This window comes from Rissa tridactyla, chromosome 14, assembly GCF_028500815.1.
Source record: "Rissa tridactyla isolate bRisTri1 chromosome 14, bRisTri1.patW.cur.20221130, whole genome shotgun sequence".
NCBI lineage: Eukaryota > Metazoa > Chordata > Aves > Charadriiformes > Laridae > Rissa > Rissa tridactyla.
The window spans coordinates 10556464-10581598 of record NC_071479.1 but is presented as its reverse complement, the minus strand read 5'-3'; the positions used below and the strand labels follow the sequence as shown (position 1 = coordinate 10581598).

General features: G+C 49.6%; 1 protein-coding gene across 1 annotated transcript in view; it reads left to right on the top strand.

The window, feature by feature from the left end:
• Positions 1-25135, top strand: part of CACNA1B (calcium voltage-gated channel subunit alpha1 B) — a 309084-nt gene that overhangs the window by 261214 nt on the left and 22735 nt on the right. Inside the window, exons 34-39 of the mRNA XM_054220395.1 lie at positions 3186-3302; positions 7112-7177; positions 8435-8526; positions 10324-10474; positions 14424-14551; positions 19279-19375. Coding sequence (XP_054076370.1) covers positions 3186-3302; positions 7112-7177; positions 8435-8526; positions 10324-10474; positions 14424-14551; positions 19279-19375 — 651 coding nt within the window. The remainder of the gene's footprint in view (positions 1-3185; positions 3303-7111; positions 7178-8434; positions 8527-10323; positions 10475-14423; positions 14552-19278; positions 19376-25135) is intronic.

The following is a 25135-nucleotide window of genomic DNA, read 5'->3' as shown; positions in this document are numbered from 1 at the left end:
GCTGAAGATGCTGGAGGGAAAGATCTGGGCAGCAATGGCCATACAACCTATTCTTCATGGTTTTTCTGCTTTTCAGTATGGAAAACACCCTAAGAAAGGGTGAAAGAACAGCCTGCTCATGGCAGGACAGCAATCAAGACCAGTTCTTTACCCGTGACGTCTGTTCTCCCTGTTTCCCACCCGCGTTGCAGTTTGCTCTGGGGATGCATCGCCCAGCTGAGCTCCTGCCCCGGGACACGGTGGCTTTGCCCCGGGACCTGCCGGGTGCCTGGGGGCCTTCACTACCAGAGCCCCCTTTCTTAGGAAAATAGCGATAGGCCAGGGGGAAAGGGTTTTCCAACATAATTTGCTAGTCCTCAGGTGGATTATAAAACCATAAAGCTATGGTGCCTCTTGGGAGCACCGGTCAGGCTTCAGCGTCTGTGCAACAGAAAAGCAACCAAAAACCCAGAAAGACAGACCTTGATAACGCAGAAGATGATCGTGTGTGTGTCACGTGTTGCAGAGGCAGCTAAGTGGGAGGAAAATTGATGCAAAACGCTGTTATACACAAGAAATATCGCAATGTGGAGTTTCCCCTTTAACTGCATGCGATTCTAATACCTGCCTGGACAGTTGAGGTGTCGAAGGACGGGTTTTCTACGCGGTGTGCCGAGGGTTACACATGCGGAGCCCTTCCATCCATCACGAGCGTGTGTAATTTTGCCTCCCTACGAACAGCGCAGAGAACGGTCCTTCGAACGGTCTGCGAGTGTCGGTGGCGGTGGATTTTCCTGGGTTGCGAGCGATTCCCGGTGGAGCCGAGGCTTTCGCTGCGCTGTAGGAAATGGCAGTGGCCGAGTCAACCAGGGAGGGCTTGGGGCTGGAGAAAGAAAAAGAAAAAAAAAAAAAAAAAAGAAGGCTTTGGACTGTTTGTATCCCCAAATCCCAGGGAGTGGGGGGGTTATAGACGTAACTGCACGGTTTTGAGCCCCTTGTTTCGTATCACAAGTGTACAGACTGTCCTGTACAGACTGTCCGGTACAAAACCTCACGTCGCCCAGGGGTAGCCTGTGCCAAGCGTGACCTTGCAGCCAGCCTAGACCGAAAAAGATGTTAAAGCATCGTGTCAGCTCTGATCATGAAATTATAGCAACGTTCTCGTGGCTAAGCTGCAGCAAGGTGGGAAGAGGGAGGTGAGGCAGGTTCGTGCGCAGGGGGGTGGATCCCGCAGACGCTGCCTGTGCACGTGCTCCTTGGAGGAGCGTCGGGCTTGTGCACGGGAGGGATCTGGCCTCAGCATTGCTCTGAAGGTAATAATTTGGCAGACTTGCCGGCCTGATGCCCCAGCGCCACGAACGTTACGCATAAGGTCTCATCCAGTTCCCGCTGGTGGGGAAACTTTCCGTGATTAAAACGGGCTCTGGGTTAAACCTTTATTAAGGTTCAACCTCTTAGGTGAAACCTAAATTTTTAAACCTTCCACCTGGGAATGAGTCACTAAGGAGCAGAGCGCTGACGGCACCCGGTTATCCGGCCACGGTCCGGCTCTGCCCCCCTCCCCGGGTCCTGTCCGGCCCTTCCTGGCTAAGGTGAGTTCAGCCTGGATTTTGTGAAGGGAACCAAACCGGTGAGAAAAATAAACCAGAAGCTGATGCTGAGAGACAAGCGTTGAATTTTGAGTGCTTGTTTTGCTGACCTTGAACAACCCAGGGGAATCCGTGCTTGTGTTTTGCCTGCCGGAGCTGCTTTCTGTTGCTGATTTGAATGAGCTCAGTGTTGTCTGCTCTTTCATTGAACATACCTGTGCTTTTCTCTTTTCTCTTTATTTGAGGACTGAGTCTGATATACGGTCTGTGCCTAACTCTGAGCTGCTTGCCTTTTTAACATGAGAGAAACCGAGTGCATGCCTGAGACTGATTTCTTGAACTCTTTGATGGGATTGGTGGAATGCGATGCTGATGGCCCCAAAACTGAGCTGGCATTTAAAAAAAAAAAAAAAAAAAAAAAAAAGAATAGATCCAACAAGCCCCTCAAATTCAGCATGAGCTCTGTAGCCAAATGAGCAAGAAACGTGGGTCAGTTTGATGTGACTGGGCGTCTTCTGGTAAAACAGTAATACAAGGGAAAGACTATTTTTGCTCATCTTTACCAAAAAGAGCTCCTTACGATTACATTTTCCACTCCGCTCTTTGGTAGTCTGAAGTGGGATGCTTTCTCTCTTTAGCGAACTCAGTCAAATAAGCGGCTGTGAACAGAGATTCACAAATAAGTGAATTGGAATCAGTGCGGAAAGGGGGGATATATTTCATCTCCTTAAAACAGGAGGGCAAGAGGGATCTGGCTTTTGCATGTTTTGTTTTGGAAAGAACCCTCTCTAGATTAGCTCATTGGGGCAAGAAACTTCTTTTCCCTGAAGAAAAGAAAAAAAAAAAAATGGGGTGCGGGGTGGGGAGAATCATACAAACCAAACAGAAATCAGAATCTGTCTCCAGCAGTTCTTTGATCCACCTGCGAAGGCGCATTTAATAATAATTAAAAAAATCAGCAGGTTCCTAAGGCACCCTCCTGCTGTTGAACGCTCAACCTCCCCGATTGATCTGCTGCCATTGATCCGTCTTCCAAGCAGTCTTGCTGGTGCCATTTCTCCTTGACGAGCCTGTCCAGTCACACGTTATATAAACGTTTAAAACCTCCAGGTTAGAAAACGTCCTCATTCTTTCAAGGATGTTTTAATCTTCACTGGACAATGCCTTTCTTTGTTACGGTAGAGGCTGTATACGCAGTCCCTTGCAACTGTCTTGGCTTAAGTTCAATTCATTGTAGAAAGCGAGCTGACCAAGACTTCAAAACAACCTCATTCTTTACAGAATGATAATATGGCACTGTAACCTCTCCCCGAGTCCTTAGGGGGAGAAAAATCTGCCTTACTCAAAGAAAACAAGACCTCCATGGACAGCGTGAAAGGGCCTTTTCCTTTTCTATCATTGACCCAGTAGCAGAGGGGAGGGCTCTTGTGGAGAGGGATTTTCTCATACTTGCTGCATGTGGAGTGATCTGCACTGACGAATGTTTCTTTTGGAAGGTTTTCTGGTGGCCGATTTGCTGCTTAGATCGTGAAGCTGGTAATTTTAATTTCTTTTTTGCGGGCTGTGGTTTCTAATCGCGTTAATTTCTGAAGGACACAAAACCTTTACTTTCCGCAGGACAACTTCATCAACCTCAGCTTCCTGCGGCTCTTCAGGGCAGCGAGACTTATCAAGCTCCTTCGCCAGGGTTACACTATCCGCATCTTGCTCTGGACGTTTGTGCAGTCTTTTAAGGTGAGTGTTGGGCAGGTGGGAGGCAGGGAAGAGACGCGGGGAGATGGGAACCTTTGGCACGTCCGTAGCATCGGCTGTTGAGTATCGAAGAGCTTCCCCTTGCCAAGGGAACGGCCTCTCTGCGCCTCTGCAAAGCAATCACAGGAATATTAATTCTGCGGAAACACTAACCGATCTGCGCGGAAGGCTGTAGGTGCTGAGCATTTTGGAAGATGAGTCTGAAAGCGGGACGGCCACTGACGCAGACTTGCAGCCGGCGCGCAAAGCTCAAGTTGCCCTTGAAAACTACAGCAAAATCCCTGTGGCAAAATCTTGAGACTCGGGTATTAGCATAAGGAAATGGTCGTCTGACTAATCAGTGCCTTAATGCCTGTTATTTGCTTGCAGCGAGTGCAAGGTTAAATTGCTTTCACCAGGTTTCAATCTTGGTAGAATCTGATAGAAGCAAACCCCAAAACATTGCGTTTTGGTAACATCAACTGTGAAGCTGTATAACACAGGGCTGTGTTTTTATGATGTGGAAGATTACAAAAATGATTTTTTTTTTGTTCTAAAGTCGAGATAGTTGCTTGCCCTGGTTTCCTTTCCCCTGCCCTTCCCTCCCGGCAAGCCTCAGCACGTCGTGGCAGTCGTGGCAGCTGGTACATTGTGGCGCGGGGGCAACCGGCTGGATATGGCACTTTCAAACTGGGTGACCCTCAAACAGCTGCCTTACAGCAGCTTAGTTCTCAGCCGCCACTTAGGGTTGACATAGTTGTTTTCCAGATGTAAAGAAAAGCCCACATGCCCCAAAGCTGGTTATATTTTAACAGCTCTCAGCTGGTTTGCAGCCCGTTTCCACAGCTGCTTGTGTTTTGACTCTGGCTATGGGGCAGGCTGACCTTGAGCAGCGCAGAGAGATCTTTTAATCTGAAATCAGGCTTTCGTAGCCTGACTGAGCTCTAGCACACTAGCACTTATTGACTGTGCAGCTGCAGGGTGCAGACCCCCAGCCCCATCACACTCTCCGAGAAAGCACTTAGAATCATAGAATCATAGAATTGCCTAGGTTGGAAGGGACCTTTGAGATCATCGAGTCCAACCATCAACCCAACACTGCCAAAACCACCACTGAACCACGTCCCTCAGCACCATGTCTGTCCCGCTTTTAAATCTTCCAGGGAGGGTGACTCCACCACTGCCCTGGGCAGCCTGTTCCAATGCTTGCTAACCCTTTCAGTGAAGAAATTTTTCCTAATATCTATCGTAAACCTCCCCTGGTGAAGCTTGAGGCCGTTTCCTCTTGTCCTATTGCCTGTTCCTTGGGAGAAGAGACCGACCCCCCCCTGTCTCCAGGGGGTTGTAGAGAGCGAGAAGGTCTCCCCTCAGCCTCCTCTTCTCCAGGCTGAACACCCCCAGCTCCCTCAGCCGCTCCTCACAAGGCTTGTGCTCCAGACCCCCCACCAGCTCCGTTGCCCTTCTCTGGACGTGCTCCAGCCCCTGAATGTCTTTCTTGGAGTGAGGGGCCCAAAACTGGACACAGCACTCGAGGTGGGGCCTCACCCGTGCCCAGTACAGGAGGACGGTCACTTCCCTAGTCCTACTCACCTCACTGTTCCTGGCACAGGCCAGGATGCTGTTGGCCTTCTTGGCCACCTGCGCATACTGCTGGCTCATATTCAGCCCACAGTCGACCAACACCCCCAGGTCCTTTTCTGCCAGGCAGCTCTCCAGCCACTCGCCCCCAGGCTTGGAACGCTGCATGGGGTTGGTGTGACCCAAGTGCAGGACCCGGCACTTGGCCTTGTTGAACCTCACACGCTAGACCTCCCTGGCTCCAGACAGGACTTTCAGAGAAATATAAGTAGAGAGGTGATGTGGGAAAGCAAAGCACAATTGAGCTCAGGGAGCGGCTGAAGATGGATCTGTTCATGGCTCACAGCCAGCAAACTTCTTTTTGTGTTCACTGGCATGGTGACACCTCCGAGCAATGCCTGTGGACGTGGCGGGTGGCTCGGCAAGCCTGGGGACCATACCTCTGGCTCTGCACAGGGTCTCTCCACCTTCTGGGCCGAGCTCCAAGGTCTGCAGGTGATAGCTTACGTGCTGGGTGCTGACACAAGCTCAGGGGAGCTTGTCTGTGGGTCGGTGCAATGGCCGGGTGTTTTGCAGGGTACTTTCTGGAAGGTGTTATGATGGCAACTGGTATTTAATGACGCAGAGTGCGGTGGGATGGAGAGCAACCGGTTTCTTTTGCTTAAGCTGCGCTTTCAAATATATCATCCTGTCTGAGTCAAAACGATGCAGAGAGGTTATTTTAGGTGATAAAACTGTGGGGAGGAGCGTGCTCTCTCCAGAAATGGAAAAGACTTTTTAAGAGAAGAAAGGTGTTTCTCTCCTGCGGTTGGAGAGACGCCAGGTGGCTCTGCCCACGCCAGGCTGGGAAACCTGGCCAGCCCCGTGCTGGCTGCGAGAGAACCGAGTTGGAGAACTGGTTTCAGCAGAGCATGAGCATGGCTATTGCTCTGCACCAGAGCTGGTCGAGAGGGAAGTTTCTATTAGACCTTTTAGACTATAGAGGCAAAACCTTTTTGGAAGGTGGAGATGGGATCATAGCGATTGCTTCTTTCTACAAGTGACCTGGAGAAGAACTGCAGGCGTCCGTGCTGGTACTCCATGGCCAGGGCTGGGAGTGAGGGTTTAATTACATGGTACGTCCCTTTGGGAGACACCAGACAGGCAGCTGGTCTCATGGTCACCTTCTGTGTTATGCTTTCACCCAACCATCAAGCAGCTAATGGAGAGGGACGGTGACCTGGGAAGGTTGCAGTGCCTTAGATTTCCTAGGCCGTGTTTTCCTTGAGGGTGGACAGAGGTGGTGTAATTCATGAGGAGCCCTGCAGCCAGGAGAGCCTCTACCAGAGGCTGACGTGGGGACTGCAGGTGTTCCCTCTCAGGAGAGTGTCCCTGGACTGTGTAGTCTTGCCGGGATCTTGGGAGAGGGGCTCAGTCAAGACCCTTTTCAGTATAATCCCGACCTTTTCAAGAGCGTGTGTGCAGGGTGCATCCCCTGAAGCGGAGCCGGGACGGTTCCGGGGCTCTGTGGGAGCTGCTTGACCACCTTTCCCCCATCCCTGAGCTCCTTGTCCCTTGTGCAAAGGTGTTCAGCAGAAACCACATCAGCCCTTTGGCCCGCGTTTGCTGCTGGGCTCTCCTGCCCCGAGCATCACACAGTCTAGCTCTAGGGCCAGATTTCTCATTTTTTTCAGCTATTACTAATTAAGAGGCATTAATTACCCATTTGCTTAGCCTGAGTAGCTATTACTCTCAGCTTGGGTGACATAATTACATTGTAGCCTTCACTGATTTTTTTTGCTAAAACTCAGAATCTCTTTGTCCTCCTGGGATTGCAGTCTGTGCCTGTTTCAGAGAAGGAACTTGTTTCTTGGATGTATAATTTTTTTTTTCCCCTCACACTAAATTTACAGCAAGGTCATTAAAAATTAACATTCGTACAATTATGCATAGAAAGCGCCAGTGCCTGCCAGTAGCTCCAGTGCTTGCTGCGGAGCTTCTTATTGTGTTTCCCCTGCTTATCTGCTTGCGAGGATGCGTAGAGAGCCCTTGGAAAGCCCAGACTGGTTTGTGATCGATGAATACCTGGCTCCAGGGGTTTGTCTCCTAAAGGCTGCCAGAATTGTTGGTATTCTCTTCCCAGTTCCTTCATCTGAAGGACAAATGCCACCAAACACAGTGCTGCCCAGGAATTAAATGCTACCGGCTGATGTATACATATGCTGTCATTAATATCGCCTTCTCCTTTTCCACAGGCCTTGCCTTATGTGTGTCTCCTCATTGCAATGCTCTTCTTCATCTATGCCATTATCGGCATGCAGGTAAAATTTTAGCTTTAATACTGACCGTAGCCTGGTTTGGTCCCACTGGTTCAGGGTGCAAATGGGTTATTGCCTGCGCAGCAGGATCAACACCTGAGTTAGGATGAGGCCAAAGTCCAGTGTCAGGTAAATTACAAGTGCAAAAAAAGGCCACTTTTTGTGCCCCTATTGCCAGGTCTTGAGTTGAATGTGGCCCTGAGTGTACAGATATTTAATAAATGGTAGAATCACAAGAATGGTTCGGGTTGGAAGGGACCTTGAAGATTATCTAGTTCCAACCCCCCTGCCCTGGGCAGGGACATCTCCCACCAGCCCAGGTTGCTCCAAGCCCCGTCCAACCTGGCCTTAAAAACTTCCAGGGATGGGGCAGCCACAGCTTCTCTGGGCAACCTGGGCCAGGGGCTCACTGCCCTCACAGCAAACAATTTCTTCCTGAGATCTAATCCCAGAGAGGAGGTGGAGGCCCCATCCCTGGAGACATTCAAGGCCAGGCTGGATGAGGCTCTGAGCAACCTGATCTAGTTCAAGATGTCCCTGTTCACTGCAGGGGGGTTGGGCTAGATGGCCTTTAGAGGTCCCTTCCAACCCTACATATTCTATGATTCTATAAATCTCCCCTCTTTCAGTTTAAAACCGTTCCCCCTCGTCCCATGGCTCCCCTCCCTGATCCAGAGTCCCTCCCCAGCTTTCCTGGAGCCCCTTTAGGGACTGGAAGGGGCTCTAAGGTCTCCCCGGAGCCTTCTCTTCTCCAGGCTGAACCCCCCTCAGCCCTCTCAGCCTGTCCCCATAGGGACATATTTCTGGGGGTACAAAGGAGAGCGTGTACAAAGGCAGCCAAACCGGCGGGGGGTGAGGAGGCTGCAGCACACATCTGGGGGTGGCAGTGGGCGGCACTGGCTCCCACGGGCAGGACACGTCCCTTCCTCTGGCTATGGCACGCCAGGAGCCTGAGAGCAGGGAGCAGCTCGGGCGCTGCACCTTTCAGCGAAGAAATGAGACAGTTTTCATGGCCTGGGATGGAGCTGAACTGCTGGAAAGGGTCTGTGTGGAGACAGAGCCTATTAAACTGATTTTTTTTTTCCCCGTTTGATCTCCACAGCACATTTTTATCTCCCTCTTTAGCACAGAAGTTATTCTAGCTTTTGAGACCCCTTGAACCAGGACAAAAATCTTTTCCTGCCTTTTCTCCCTGCCTTTACCGACAACGTCCACGCGAGGTAGCGTTTGGCCTGAAATCGCTTCTGTTTTCTGTGGCAGGTATTTGGAAACATTGCACTGAATGATGAAACCTCCATTAATCGGCACAATAACTTCCGTACCTTCCTCCAAGCCCTGATGCTTCTGTTCAGGTAAGCAGAGCAGAAAATACCAGAAGAATTGCGCGCGAGCAACAAGTAAATCCTTGTTTTCCCACGTGCCGGTTTAGCTGCTGAGACTTCGGCATCCTCTAAGGAAGGTATTTGGAGTAAAGCCTCCGTTCCTGAACCCTCCTCCTCGGCGTTAAGGGTTTGGCCTGGCACATCTCCGAATACGACAGGTCTGATTGAACACACAAAGCGACACCCAGTGCTGTGACACCCTGATCGATGTGGTTCCTGTCATGAAGCTTACTATTTTTTTTATTTTTCTTTTTAAAGTGCGAATTCCTTTAATCCGTCATTTTTGCGTTTGCCCACAAGTTAACACTTCATACGTCAACGCCACCTCTGCTTCAGAGGGAGAGCGTTCCCATCTGGGTTCATTCTGCCTGCAAAGGAAACATTTTCAAATTAAAAAAAAAAAAATAATCAATGAAATGGCAGATTTTCAGTCTCAGAGCTGGCAAAAATGAAGTGCAGGCCCTGCTCTGAATGGGGGCAGCTTTGGGGAAGATGTCACTTCTCCGGCCGTGCGGGGTGGGGACACGGCGGGTAGTATCTGCTCCGGCCCCACAAGCTCGGGGCTGCGGGTTATGTGGCGCTTGTAACTGGATATCCTGCCTGGGATTCGGGTCGCATGGTTTCTGGGAAGCCAGACGGAAATGAAATTAGCCTTCTCTTAGCTCAGAATAACCACTCGACTCAAAACTCGGAATTTTAATAAAACCGGGTAATTATTCAGTCTCGTGCCCAGACCTCTTGGGACAGAGCGGGCAGAGGCAGCAGGACGGTGATGGGGGAGCCGGGTTCTGCTCCAGGGAACGGGGCTTCAGGACTCAATATGGTGGTGGGGGAAATGTGCCGTATAATTCAGAGTAGCCTGGATTTTACATGGAGTACCAAGTTTTCTCGAAGGCCAGGAGGAAAACTTGCGAGCCGGCTCCGTGTACAAATTTGCCGGGCTGAGAACAGCCCTGCAGCAGGATGGGCTGTTCGTGGCGCTGGGGGGGGGATGCCCCTAAAAGCACCTCTGAGTGTGATGCAGAGATTACGGGGGAAAAACCTGAGGTCATGTAGAAAGTCGGAGTAAGGAACATGGGGGACCCCCCAGTTTCCAACCCTTGCGTGCACACGGTGGTTTATTTTTAGGATAGACCCTCTGGGACTGCAAAATTTTGCCTTTTGGTTATTTTTCTCCTTATAATAGTGGTAGAAGTCAGGGTTTGTTTTGAGTACGCCTACCCATTACTTGAGTTCTCACAGCCAAAATGAGGGGGAGGAGGGAAATGATGAAGAAAACCCAGGAGACTGTCATGAAAACTGGACCCGAGTCACTGTGACCACCCGGACCCTCCTGGTATTTCTGTATCTACCTGATAAAGGATAGAAGAGATTCGAGTGGAGAAGCCTGGCTTTGTTTCCTATCGTCTCTGCTGGGTTCGCAGCCAGCGCTAGGACGGCAACATTAGCCGCTTTAAAAGGAAACAATCTGAACTCTGCTTCCCTACTTTGCACTTAACATGTTCAAATCAATCCGGTGTTATTCTCCCTAAAACCAACAAAGCTTGGCCCACCTGAGCCTGCTTGGGGTCTTTTACCCCCGGTGATGGATGATGTTCTTTCTCCTTTCTTTCGCATGTCAGCGCTTTAGATTCCTCATGTAAATATAGTCTCTCCACATGAACGCTACCTTCACCCTAACTAATTTAGTTAATTGGGCGCAGTAACACCGTGAGGGGGATGCCCTCCCGGTCTGGCCGAGCTCACCCTCTGCTCTCCCGCCCGCAGGAGCGCCACGGGGGAAGCCTGGCACGAGATCATGCTGTCGTGCCTCAGCAACAGAGCCTGCGACCCGCTCTCCGGCCTCACCAAAAACGAATGCGGCAGCGATTTTGCCTATTTCTACTTCGTCTCCTTCATCTTCCTGTGCTCCTTCCTGGTAAGTCGGTCCCAATCTCCTCCCAAAGTGGAGGCGCCGGTGTCGTTCCCCTCCTCAGCCCTTCCCTCCACACCCCCTGGCTTCCTCCTTCTCCCTAATTATGATTTATACAACATTACAAGACAGCTTCACTAAAACCCATTTATTATCCTGGTGATAAAATCCCTTAAATCCCCAAAGAGATCATTTAGTCATTAGTTTAAAGGCAAGGGTTGTATCTTTCTTCTCACGGGGTGGGGAGGGGGGTGTCTGATATTTGGAATTAAGCATTAATCTGTTTTGTCTTGATTTGTAACATGGTCCTTTGAAGACGGGGGCTGGGGAGGGCAGGGTGAGAATGGCCAAGAAAACATTGGTTCGGAAGCGCTGGCGGCTGGGAGGAGCATCGCAATGATTTGATGCCTCGTCTTTTGGTTTGTTTGTCAAATAAAAGCAACGATCATTTGCTTCTGGCGCCAGGAAAGTTTTAGACAGGAAAGTGCAAAGAGCTGTTGTACTTGATCCGTGCCCGTGGCCATCATACGGGGCCGGGTCTAAGTTTTAATAGGTGCCAGTGTGTTTCTGATGGCTCGCGTGCATAAAAAGCTCTCTGCTCTTGGGGCTTGGTTCGCTTTCCTGCACCACTGGGACAGAGGGATGGAAAACCAGGGACAGGGACCCAATTAAACTTCAAGCAGGAAGAGATGAAAGTCACAACTCTGAAATGTACTGAAAAGCAACGTGTCAAGCCCACATTCATTTCCATGGGTTTGCTTTAAAATGCGAGATTTGATGCTTTGTGCAGCTAGTCCCCGCTATCATCAGAAACCTTTAACCAGGAGAGAGAGGTGCACGTGGCAGTTTGATGCTGGGTATAGACAGACCAGCTTCAGTGGCCTCTACTGAGATCCTGTGTCCGACTGCTGTCACCCCTTTGACATCCCGTGGTTTATTTCTCCTGCATATATTAAAAAATGTGGAGCCCTGAAAGCTTATACAAAGTTAATGCTCCGTTTACCGATTCCTTCAGCACTCTGTATTTTAAAGCCAAATTTTTTTCCTCGCACAAATCCCTAACCCAACATCAGATGTTCTCATTGTTATTTTAAAGCATGTTATTGTTCCTAAAGCTTTTTTCTTTTTAAAAAAGCCCAAACAACACCCCCCTAGGCTCACCCTCCCTGGCTCATGTCAGCCGTCCCGCTTGAAATGTAGGAGGGGAATTGGAGGCTGGAGTGCATTTGTGCTAAATACGGCTTTGCCTGAGCTTCGCCCCTGAGCCAGCACTCCTGGAAAATCCTGGAAATTCCCATGAAACCGCACCCTGGGCTTGCTGGCAGAGGGAGGGGAGAGCCCTCTTGGAGAGCAAAGGCAGGGAGGGCAGGCTCTAAAAATAGGCAGGGGAAAGCCAAGCTGCTGGGCTGCTACGGGCCAGGGCTGTAACTCATTCCTTAAAATGCGTCCAAGCACTTTGTTGCAATGAGACATGTGGTTCCCCGCAAGCGATTAACGCGTTACAGAGCCCCAGCCTTGCCAGGAGGGCACACTTCTATGGTTTGTTCGATGTTGTTACACCATGGATTGGAGGGGAACTGGATGACGTGTTTGTTTTGAAATGTTGTTTCTGGCTCTTTGCGGATGTCCAGCCTGACATAGTTTTCCTCCTGTAATTTACGCTGTTGAAAAATATAAATTGAAATTTAAAAACAAGGGGACTTTAGAAACAGCTGTACGCAAGCAAGGGAAAACTGTACTGAGCCATGGCTGGAGCTGGGAGAAAAGGATAGGGACCGGGGATCACGTTGGCCGACTCTCAAAAGTTGTGCTGTCTCTTGATGCTCTGGGGGTTCTGTGTTAGGCGTGGGGTACCTGCAGCACGTGAGTGAGCCCTGCTGGTGTGGTTGTAGTGCTTCCAGGCATTGAGCAGCTTTGAGAAGCTGGGTTGGACATCCCTGTCCAGTACTGGTCTAGTGGGAGGTGTCCCTGCCCATGGCGGGGGGTTGGAACTAGATGATCTTTAAGGTCCCTTCCAACCCAAACCATTGTCCCTGTGCATGGCATGAATTCAGGCACGTTGCTGCAGAGGCAGAAGCCTCGTGAGCAGCTGAGGCGCTGGCAGGGCTGGTGTGCCTTCAGCTGTGTGCTCTACAGCTTGGCCTGGAGAAGACCTTTGGGTAGTGTAAGACTCCCTGGTGCCCCAATGCATTGATATGTTGGGGGCTGAGTTCTGCTCCCCACTTTCTGTTGGGGTGAGTTCATAAAAAATAGATGGACTGGGAAGTCCGTGATTAGCTTTGGTGGTGATATGGTGATTTGTTGTGGGCTGTGCTTGTCTCTGCTGGTGGATCCTGTGCCCCAGCAAGAGCCAAAACCCCTTCCTCCATCCACACAGGAATACGAACTGTTTAAAACTGCACAAACCCTAAACTCTGCTGCCTGGTTTTCTTTTAATGACAGGCAGACCAGCCGGGGAAGTCCATATTCAGTTTAATTCTACTCATCCCCACGCGGGAGCTCACAGGCTGCTTGGCTGCTGTCCTTGCTCAGCGGGGTGCAGAGGAGCAGCGCCCGCGGCAGCAGCTCAGCCCCCTCCAAAAAGACACAACGAAGGTAGAAAGGGGCCTTGTGCCAGTCAGGTCTTTATCTGGCACAGGAGCATCCATTCCGCCTGCCCTCCTGCTCTTCCATTCTGCTGGTGCACCTTGATCTTTTCCCATTGAAATCCTGGGGACTCTTCTGTTGGCTTTAATAAGAGGAGAATCTTTATATGCCAGAAGCGTTTGCCGGGCTCAGTGTTAGACAGTGGCCATTAGGGACAGGAGCCTTTTGTGTGTCCTGCCCCTCGTCTTTCTGGGGATCTTTGAAGGTTTGAATTGTTCCGAGTCTAAAATAGGGCATTCAGGCTGAAGAATGGTTTTTCCTTCAGCTGTTCTTGTCTTGATGTGCCGTGATATGAAAGTGCTGGAAGAGTTCACATCACCCGGCCGGTGAAGCAGCGGCTGGGGCCCGTGTGCTGGTCTGTGCTGGAGCAGAAAGGGCAAGGGAGAGGCGCTGAGCCCCTGTCGGGCTCTGGCATGGGTCATGCTGTAGGGCGTCACCAGTGGTGGGCACGTGGCCAAAGTGTCTGTTGTCAAAAGCCACGGCAAACCTGCCGCATACGGCAGAGCTGGCAGTGGCTTGCAGGGGAGGACGGGGTGGCAACAGAGTCCCCAGGGACCCAGGGCTGTTTGTCGCGGTTATTCTCTGGGGTGCGGCTGCTTCTTGTCGAAACCACATGCCCTGCTAAGGGAATCGTACCCCTCCCTTCCCCTCCCCTCCCCTCCCCTCCCCTTCCCTTCTCTCTTCCCTTCCCTTCCCTTCCCTTCCCTTCCCTTCCCTTCCCTTCCCTTCCCTTCCCTTCCCTTCCCTTCCCTTCCCTTCCCTTCCCTCTTCCCTTCCCTTCCCTTCCCTTCCCTTCCCTCTTCCCTTCCCTTCCCTCTTCCCTTCCCTCTTCCCTTCCCTTCCCTCTTCCCTTCCCTCTTCCCTTCCCTCTTCCCTTCCCTTCCCTCTTCCCTTCCCTCTTCCCTTCCCTTCCCTCTTCCCTTCCCTCTTCCCTTCCCTCTTCCCTTCCCTTCCCTCTTCCCTTCCCTTCCCTTCCCTTCTCTTCCCTTCCCTCTTCCCTTCCCTCTTCCCTTCCCTCTTCCTTTCCCTTCCCTCTTCCCTTCCCTCTTCCCTTCCCTCTTCCCTTCCCTCTTCCCTTCCCTCTTCCTTTCCCTTCCCTCTTCCCTTCCCTCTTCCCTTCCCTCTTCCCTTCCCTCTTCCCTTCCCTTCCCTTCCCTTCCCTCTTCCCTTCCCTCTTCCCTTCCCTCTTCCCTTCCCTCTTCCCTTCCCTCTTCCCTTCCCTTCCCTTCCCTTCCCTTCGAACAAGCCATATTTTTCCCTTCTGGCACCTTCTCCTCTCCCTAACTGCATTATTGCTTCCTCTCTGCAGATGTTAAACCTGTTTGTGGCTGTGATTATGGACAATTTTGAATACCTGACCAGAGACTCCTCCATCCTTGGGCCCCATCATTTGGATGAGTTTGTTCGTGTCTGGGCTGAATACGACCCAGCTGCCTGGTATGTACGCTGGTATATGTGGAGAAAAGGATATACGTTGTGTATAAATATCACACCTCTACACCCAAACAGCCTGTTTTAATGTGAAGAAAATTACTCCGAAGCGTGAGGTAACATTGGTGGTAAATGCTCCAACTCCAATTCACCGTGCACTGGAGATGAACAGGTCTGATGTCATTACAAGGGCATTTCCTTCAAATCAACACGAGAGAGACATAAACCAATAAATTGAGAACGCAAAACGTGCCCTCCTCCCCCCCCCCACACACCCCCCGCCAAAAATTAATAGGGTAAATTCAAATGATCTTGGCTAAATGGCCAAGTAGAACAGCTGTTTGGCATTTCCAAATGGAGCTTTGATTGCCTTTGGCTTCTGCCTCCCAGTTTGGAGATAAAAATACGCTGAGTCTTTTGCCATTCGTTGGCAGCGCTTCAGGCACCTCGAGAGTTAACTAGGCCGCGTCTGCGCCATGTTCCTCTCCTAGCTGAGAAGCACCTCGGTGGGTTCGCAAATCCTGTGCAGAGACATGAGGCCACGCACACACACACACAAAAAAATAAAATTCAAGTTGTCAAGGTGCTCTTTTTCCCTAAAAGGAGCTGATGTGCCCCACGGCAGCGTCGGAGTCAAGTGCTACAGGCTCAGGCTCCACCATTTGCTTTCACCCGCCTGTGAGGCAGCAGGGAGTGACGTCATGTTTCTCAGCGTAAGGGTGGTTTGCTGAAAAAAAACGTGTTTTTTACCCAGACGTATCTCATCATTTTTGATCTTGGAAGCCTCCTTCTAATGGCATCAAATTGCAGAAGGGAATTTTGTTCTCTTAAATAACACTTTAGCTTTTGGGCTTGTGGTTGAAACGTAAGACGCGCGAAATAATAAGAAAGTGCAATAAGCCTAACTTTGGAAGGATTTCAGTTCTCAGTGAGCCTCTGATAAAAATGTTCCTGAAATACGAGCGTGTTAAAGGAGGAAACGGTTTTCTCGCAGCCAGACGGTGAGGTGCTTGGTTTTACGGTTTTATCTCTTTGTTTTTCTTACTCGAAGACATTTCCAGGGCGAGCTGCACACCTGGGCTTAAGCACCACGGCAGCGGAGCCGAGGCACTGTGCTGTGACAGACCCGAGAGCCGCTGCCGAGTCGTTTTAAGGAATTTTTTAAAAATGAGGGACCAGTGACCGCTTCTAGAGCAACACTGACTTGAACACGCTGCTTTTCTCCATTGCCCAGAGAACGCTACCGCGCAACAGCCCTGGCAACAGTGTTATTTTCATTTCGAGATGCTCTGAGATGCAGTAATTTCCTTGGTAATTCTGCAGCTTGGGAAGTTGCTTGCTGGGAGACTTTTTTTTTTTTTTTTTTTAATTTAAAGCCCTACTACTTTTGTATCCATTTTCCTCCCCGTGAGTTACTCTGCAATGAATCTCCTCTGTCTTTGCAATGAAGCTGCCTCCAGCTCCTCCAGCCTTTTCACTCTGGTTTTTTTTGTTTCCCTTCAGTAGAGACAGATGCAGAAAGTGTTTGTATAATCAGCACTTCCAACTCCCTGCCAGGATGCAATTAAACCGCTTTAAAATCCCAAGTTAAATTGATTTAGGCTAACTTTAAATGGAAACCTATCCCAAAATGACTGCATTTCTCTGAACTGTGTGTGATTTTAACTAGCTCGAAGCCATCCGTACTACGAGCCTGCGTATATGCGGCACACATACCAGCAGCTTCTAATCTCCGAGCAGATTTCCATTACCACGTGCTCTGAAACACAGACAAGTCCTTTGTGGGTATTTGGCAGGCAGTAAATAGCTTTTTGGTTTTTTTTTTCCTTTCCCTTTTTCAAATCCCACCCTATCTCTTCCCACTCGAAAATCTCAATGAGACTGAAAACTGGGGAGTGCCCCTTCTCTCCTTAAAAAATAGCCTTGGCTCTGATTAGCGTCCGTGGGAGGAGTAACACACCTGCGAGGGAAAAAATTAGTATTGATGTGGCTTTTTTAATGTTTATGTGTTCAGGAACTTTCCGCCCATAAGTGGCACGAGCATTAAGTTTACAGAAAGATTTGCTCGTTCTATTAACTCTGAGCCGCAGAGGTTACATTTTGTGAGTCACTCAGGGGCCAAACCTTTTCACTTCTAGAGCTGTTAATACAGAATATGTCATATATTAAGATCCTAATTTTGGTTCTCTAACCCCATTCCCGCTTCGCTCTGGTGTGAAGCTATTGCTGTTGGCAGCGGGACCGGGGGCAGAAGCGCGAATCAAAGGACAGCCAAGACGTGATGCTCCAGGCTTGATCCTAAAACATGTGCATGTTCGGGATTTTCCATGTGCGAATAGTTCCACTGAAATCACTTGTTTTTGTAAGTGGGACTAACATTTCCGCAATTTGAAAATAATCTGAAATCCGTCCACAGTTTAGGGCCAGGACACATCTTTTGATCATTTGGGCTGAACTTCTGTGAAGCGCTGGACGTGGTGTTTTGGAGATTAATAACTTGTCTTTTCGGGTACGGCTCCCAGCAGTACAGCCTGGGTTGATCTGAAGACACAGGGCTTTAGAGGACCCATTTTTTATTGATCTGTTTGGTCCACTAGTTGGTCAAACCCATTGAAAGACAAGGTTGATCCAGTTTTTGTTTTCCACGTCAGCCATCTCCTTTTTAGCATTTCAGCTCCCAGTATAGACCTGTAGGGGAATGGTAAATAACCACCGTAGCATAATTTGCAAGAAAGAAGACTCCCAGGCAGTGTTATCTTATGCTTAGATGCAGGTGAGCTGGTTCCTACTTCCATCTGTCACTAATTGATCACCTCTCTCAAGGTTTATTCTTTGATTATCCCAAGCAAAAGGGAATTACAGTGTTTGTCCACTTTCCGTGGCTTAAGACCCTCGGTGAAAGATGCTGCAAGGGTAAAACGTACAAGTGTCGTTATACTTTTGTTATAGAGATAATGTTTTAAACAGAGGCTTAACGTGTGTGTGTGTATTTACGTACCTATTTCCAATACCACCTTTGTTTTTCTTACAAAATCCAACTTCCTGTAAACTTTTCTGGGGGAAAAACATTCCAAAGGAAGTAAAAAAATGCAGCTAGCAGCTGTTGTTGTAGGTGTGCACCACGCTTAGTAGGGGTAAGTATGGGGAAACCGTTGGATTCAGGGGTGGGAGAAGCCTCGGGCGCACAGAAAAAGAGAGAGCGAGAGAAATGGGGTGCACCCAGCGGTTTGCTCCAGGGCTGGGAGTTCAGCAGGAAAGGAGTGAAACCCCTGAACTTAAGGATGAACTGGGAATGAAAAGAAAATTGGTTTTCTATGCGCTTTTAGTTGTTCAAGATACATAAAGTGAGCGCTTTCTCTCTCTTATACTCCCCTTCCCAGTGCCTACCCCTTAAAGATACTGGAAATGGTGGTCTCCCCATCCCATTCCCAGTAGTTGCTCCCAGGAAAGGAGGGAGATGCTACTGGCAGCACCTTCAGTGGTCGGGAGGAGCCACAGGTGCTCCTAAGGGAGAGCTTTTTCTTGGCTCAAGGGAAGCTGATAAAATAAACAAAACTCAAATAGATCTAAACAAGGAGGGAAAGAACCTCTGCTTGCCAGAATTTTTTGGAATTTGCTGACATGACCCTCCAAGGCAATGGTTTTCCAGCCTTCCATGAACTCTTAGAGAGCTCATACACATTTTCTACACGCTGATTTTACAAAACCATTCTAAAATTTCGGTAAACTTCTTGACTCACTTAAACCAATACACTTTTTATAACCACAATTAGGCCTGCAGCCAAGACTTGCACAGTTCCATTTGATCTGTTTCTAAATTAATAGTTTTGAGTTGGTTGTGAAGGTTTTTGAATAGACCTTCATTTTTCACGTCCAAAAAAGCGGTAATATTGAAGGAGATATTCCAAAATATCCCAGCCTTCTTTATATAACATACCAAAATAAACATAGTGAAGCCAAATCATCTCGGTTTTATTTGGAGGTCATTTTGAAGTTCAGTACAGCTCTTTTTACACATGATTTGGTTACTTAGAAAAGATTAAGGAATCTAATCCTGCTGTTAAATTAGCTGAAAATATTGTTGGGAGTTAATGAGACTGACCATAAAGCTACCTCGAGGCGTCTGATTTCACCTACTGGTAACGAAGGCTGGATTTTCCCAGTGCCGATGGCCAAGAGACGGCTCTGGAGATGGCAGTTTCTGGACTTCCAGCCAAATGGCTTATTGCCCATGAAGCAGAGTACAGCCCTGCTGGGGTTACGTAGGTGGTAGCAGTGGAAGGTAAAGGGTCCCAAGCTCTTTTGAACCAGCTAATTTCAATCCCAGTAATAATCCATTAAAGAAGCTATTTGTGCGCTGCGGGCTCTGGTTTTGCCGGGCTGCTGCAACGCCGGGGCGGTGGGTAGGGGCCGTCCGTGGGCAGATGCATGGGCAGAGGGGAGTAAAATATTAGTGATAAAGGTAACATAATGCAATGTCTGGAAGGCCCTGCACGTGGTACTGAGGGCTTCACAGAAGCAAACCCAAGGACGTAACTTTTGTGGGGCAGCTGGAAGTTCTCTCCCTCTCTCTCGGTCTGTGTTAATGTACCTCCTTCACTGCAAGCCCCGTTGCCGTCAGACTAACCTTGCTTTGCAGCGCGTTTTGCCCTTCCAACTTCTCCCGTTTGCCTGGGGAAAAAACTGATTCCTCTCAGATTTCGCTGTCATAACATCTGATGTTTTCTTTCCAGTTGCCGGATTCATTATAAGGATATGTACAATTTGTTACGTGTAATTGCTCCACCCCTGGGCTTAGGAAAGAAGTGCCCTCATAGGGTGGCATACAAGGTTTGGAACTTCAGAGACTCCCTCCAGCATTTTCAGTTCTGGTTTTTGTTTCTTTTTACCCCCCTTCCCCCCCCCCCCGCCAAGTGCAAATGCAAACAGTACAGAAAAGGAACTGTAACGTAACTAACCCCTTGCCTGAAAAAAGGAATGATTGAGTGACTGCCTCCTTTTTCCTCCATGCATCTCCTCCCTGTCTACTCCCACACCCCAGCTGGCTGGAGATAGGCAGCTTTATGAGACAGTGAACCCTCCAGCTTCCATCCCGCCGGGTCTGGGTGGGAAGGGTTGGGGAAAAGCAGCACAGCATCTCAGCGCTTTCCCTCTATGGATGCGCCCCGGGGAGAAATGTCATCCCAAGAGTTCTAGGGAGCAGCGAGGCCATTTCGCTTGGGCTTCACAGCATTGTCGCTCCAGTTGAATGACCAGCGTTTGAACCCTTCCCTTTCCTCAGCTGAAAAGACATTTGATCTAGGCCCCGCTTAACTGGGGGGCAGGGTGGGATGGGGGGAGATGAAGGGCAGAACTTCTCTCAGTGCAACCTCAGCAGCCAGAGATTGCTTTGGGAGCAAATATAGGTCTCTGAGATGTCCACCATAGGACACCCAGTGAAACCTCCTGCTATGCTTGGGAGCCGGGGTGAGGAATTAAGGAGAGGTCTTGCCAAGAAATGAGGGCAAGAGGACACTGGACTTCAGTGGGGTCCCAGTTATAGGCAAGGATTTTCTTGCTGCTGGTGCATGGAGAGCAGAAGGTGAAGGAGAGAAGTGGGAGCAGCCAGCGTGGAGCTTGCTTCTCTCTTTCACTCCAGCCCAGGTGTTTTCCACACCTGATTAGGGATTACGAGTTAATGAGCATTGCGGAGAGGCATGAGACCCTGTACCTCCAGCCAGAGCAGGGGCAGGAGAGAGAAGCTGGGGGAAGCCGTTGGCTGTAATTACAATTAGTGTCTCTCAGCAGCCTTTAAATTAGCTCTGGGCTATAAAAGCTGGGTGGTATTTTAACTGCATGGGTTACCAAGGACAGGAATAGATGGGTTTGGCTTGGTAAATTCTCTCTTCCACCCACTCCTGCATCAATGCTTCAGGAACAGGAACGGAGACCCGTGTCAGGGCGGTGGGCTGGGGAGCGGCTGCTGGCTTCTGGAGTCGTCCTGCTTGGGAAAGGGGTTTCATATGGAGCTTAGGTCTTGATAGATAGTGGAGATGATAATACCATTGTGCTTTTCCAGGGGTTAAACATTAATTAATAACATGCTGCAATATCCTTAGACCTTCTCAGATGCCAGGCAGCACAGATTTGCAATAAGCAGGCAGCTCGCTGGGAAAACAAAATGAGATTGCCATAGTCATGCTCCCGGTTTCAGTAGTCAGAAAAAGGCGACACAGGAGAGTTCCTTGCTGTTTCTGCATCCCTTGTTTTCCAGGGCAGGGTTTTATTTACCACCAACATGCGCCGAAGGTAGATGCCATCAGTAATGGGCTGGCCTAGGGGCCTTTTCCCAAATCTCTGCAATTCCCAGTTCCCTCTAACAGGCAGGACAGCCAGCTGTCCTCAGTGTCAGAGACAAGCAGTTGACGCTGGGTTGAGAAAAGAGGGGCCCCATCAAATGCAAGGGCAAAACAGGCCCCTTTTCCACCACCTTCCTGCAAATTGAGTGCTGGGCCCTGGTTTTGTCAAAGCCGAATTTGGGCTGGAGGAGAGACCCAGGCTGGCTGAGGTTTTGCAGAGTCGCACCCTTGGCTTGGAGTCAGAGCAGTCGCAGTCTGTCCCCCCCCAGCAGACACACCGGGACCGGCTTTTTGCTTCTCTCTTAACCCACAGGCCAACCTGAAAACCAAACTCTGTTCACGGAAGGAAGGCTGAACATTTTCTCTAAGCCCTGGCTCTCCCTGTCCCATAACTCTGCCTACCAGCGCTCCCCGGCATGGTGAATCCAGCCTCTTGATTGACTGGTTTGGGGGGGTGAGAAGGGGAAGCATCCCTCCACCCCCGCAAAGAGCCACCCCAACCCGTGCCCTCCCCGCACCCTCTCCACCCCGAGCGGAGACATCAATCATTCCCCGCGGGGACTGCGGCCGCCGGCCGTCCCTGCAGCGAGGAGGAGACGTTGGGCGCTGAAACACAGCAACAGAAGCGGAGAAACCTTTCGATTTACCCACCTCTTTATTTTGGTTTTGTTTTCCTGAGAAATCTGATTAACCGGATCTCTGTTTTCTTGTCTGCTTTCCCTTTTCTCTCCTCCTTTTCATTTGCTCCATTGTGTTGCCTTTTTGCCCCATCCCCCCTCCTTTCCCACCCTCGCCCCCCCCCAACCTTCCCCAACCTGGTCTGGTTTGATTTCTGTGTCCTCCTGCTTTTGCCTCCCTCCCTTTGACTCCAAGCGGGCGCATCAGTTACACAGACATGTATGAGATGCTGAGACACATGTCCCCACCTCTAGGCCTTGGAAAGAAATGCCCTGCTCGAGTTGCCTATAAGGTAGACCAACCCCCCTTAGAAACTCCTGCCAAACCACCAGCTTTTTTGTGCCGTGGCTGAAGCGGGTGCCGGTTTTCTGTGACATTGGTGTTGTTCTCCTGGACTTTTCTGGTGCTTTCTCCAAGCAGACTGGATTTTGGATCTTCTGCCTTTTTTTTTTTTTAAAATTTTTTTTTTTATTTTGTAATCTTTTTCTGGTCTTTGAAACTATGGCACATCAGTTTGTCTTTCTAACTATGTCTCCGCTTTCTCTATCAGTGTTTCTCTCTCTCCTCTCTCATTCTGCTTCCATTTAGGCTAATTTGGGGAGGGAGGGTGCTAATGAGCAAATTACCCCATCAGTAGGATCCCCATTTATCTTCCTAGAGCTCTTTGACTATCCATTCTCACTAGCCCTTCAGTAGTACACTGTTTTTTCCCCTTCTTAATTAGATTGGAGTAATTAGAGTAGGCAGTACTGTAGGAGTTAGCAAGCTATTAAACACAGGCAACACCAGAAGGGCTCCTTAAATACCCTCGTGAAAGAAATTATTTTAACAGCAAACGTTTAAGACGGTAAGATGAAGAAATCACTCGAACTTATTGTTTATTCTGAAAAACTTTTAAATTGAGACACACACACACAAAAAATACATTCTGTCCCCCATGCTGCTAGCTGCTGCCTTTCAGACGCTGCCTGGATGAAGGCAGTGGAACTTGGGTAGAGACAGAGTCGAAATTAGGAAGCAGACCCCAATTCCTCCAGGGAAAGCCACTCTGCTCTCCCGACAGCTCGTGGGACGCTTAGAAATTTGCATTTTGACCCCCCCGGTTTTTGGAGGGAGAGTTTTGCCGTCAGCGTTGAGCATTGGTGTAATTGAGCATCTGTCAAACCCAACAGGGGTTGGTTGTTTTTTTTTTGCTGTTGACCTCATTTCAGCCACCACCAGGCCTAATTACTGCCCCCCGCTGTGCTTGGTGCAATGGATCCAGATCGCAACATCCCCTCCCGTAGCGCCTGTTTTTTCGCTGGGGCCGTATCAAAGCAAGATCTTGCAAAGAGACTCGAGCTAAACCCAAACCTGGGCTTGCCTTTATGTTGGGCAATTAGCGGCAAGAAGAGGTTCAGGTACGGCTTTCTACAACGTCCTGCCTCAGCATGTTAGGATTTAAAAGAAAAAGGAAAGAAAACATAAAGCTAGCCAGTTAGATGTCTTTTCTCTATTCCTTTTGATTTGTTTTTGGCCACTTTGGTAGCTGCTTTAAAAGAGCATCTCTATTACGAGCAATTCATACCCACCACACCGTAACTAAGCTCCGGGAACCCAGCTATGTCAAAATGCCAGGTCTCAGCTACATCAGATGAGTGGGTAGATAAACATCTCTATGGAGGTACCAATTACACCCAGAAACCCAATGCTTTTAAAGCACTCAATGTCTCCTTGTAGCACCTGTGAGTTTCCATTGACTTCAAACGGAGCTGTGTCCTGCTGAAAGCCTGGCAGTGGGTGTTTGCAGCTGGGCAACCAGCTCTGCTCCGTGGGCACACGTGCATGCTAGAAGCATAAAGTTGTCCCTTCCCCCCCCCCCCAAATCTTGTACATTTAAAGAAGGAAGAAAATAAAAGGGGATAAAAAAGAGATTATGCGTTAAAATAGGCGTTTTAAACCAGCCTTTTGGCATCTCTGTGCTTGCGCTCAACTCTTGCGACAGAGGCACTGCAGATGGGCCTTCCCTTCTCTGTCTTTTCCCCGCGAGTTAGCTGGTATCTTGTTTTATTTGCCTTTACAGAACAAATCGACAGCACTTAGGTACATAGGAATAGCTTCTCTTTTAAATACAGACTCCTGATTTTTTTTTTAAAGTTGTCTTTATTTTTTACCCTTCTACGAAGAAACCCCTAAAAGGTGTCTGTGTGTGACTGAACCATAAGTAGAGATGGGTTCAAGTCAAAATGCCCCAACCTAGAGTGAACACCAGATTTCTCTGAGTTTGGAGGTGACCAGGTTTATTTTGCATGTTATCAAAGAGCCCCGAACTACAGAAATAAGGATTTAAGACCAGATCTGAGTTTTTCCCAGGGCGTAAGGCTGCAGCTTGGGCTGACCCCAGTCCCAACTATGGCTGCTGACAAAACTCAGCCATCACGGGGAGGCAGCACCGCGTTTTGCTCCCTCCCTCCCTCCGCCACGTCTCCGTGCAGCGCTAGGAGCAGCACGGCCATGGAGACAGGTTGGTGCTGAGCACCTTCCCCCAGACAACAGCTGCGTGTGGGTCTCAGCATCCCCCTGCCCTACACGTGCCAGGTGTCCCCCCAACCAGTGTCATTCCTGCCGTCCCCCCGCTGTCAATGGAAGCCTCGGGGAGGCCGGTGCAGCCCACCCAGCCTCGCACGCCTCCGTGCAGAGCCAGCCTGAAGGGGGACAACGGCCCCCTCGTCCCGCAGCCGTAGCTCAGTCAGTGCCGACAGCAGCCGGGGCTTTGTCTCTGCACTATTTCTGCTCTCTCCCTTTGAACCAAAAGATGTTTTAAAAACCTTACCGTTCTGTCCGGCAAAAGCTCTTTTGCCCCACACATCCACCCTTTTTCTTTCCATATATATATATATATATATTTTCCCAGTCCTCTCTATTTGCAACCGTTTTGTGTGTTTTCCTCCTGTCTTTGTCTGTGTTGCCTTCTCGGTGTGTGCACGCTGTCGTTTCGTTTGGATTCTTTTTCCCCTCTTTGCAGCCTCCTCGGCTGCTGTCCTTCCTCTCTGCTGTTTTCTGGTCCCCCTCTCTCAATGGTTCTCCTTGGTGGCCGTGACCAGCCTCTGCAGTTCCGTGCGCGTGGCTCGCTGCTTGCCCGGGGGGTGCATGCCTGGGATGCTCCGGCACCGGGAGAGCTCTATCCTGCACTGGGTAGGGGGGATGAGGAAAGGGTGAAGAAAATGAATTTTTAAATCTTTTCTACCCAGTCAGACGAAAAGAGGGAAGAAAACCACTTTGGCTTCACTCTGGTGTCTTGAGATTGGATCGCTGGTCCATTTTCAGATGAGGATGGTGTTTTTTCACTCTGCCTACAGTCTGTATCGAGACTTGGAGGCCCCTTAGATAGAATGAGCTTGTCCATAGCGAAGGGTCCTGGGGTTTTATATGTAATTCAGGAGTAGTAGTAAGGGCAGAGTGGCAGCCAGGTTTGCCGTCACCTGGAATCAGTCTGTCCTTTGCACCGCAGAGCTTTGTGTGCATCTTTAGAGAAAACGGGAGAAGGAAATAGGAAATGCCCACGATGCTGTTAAATCTCGGTCTGGCCCTACAA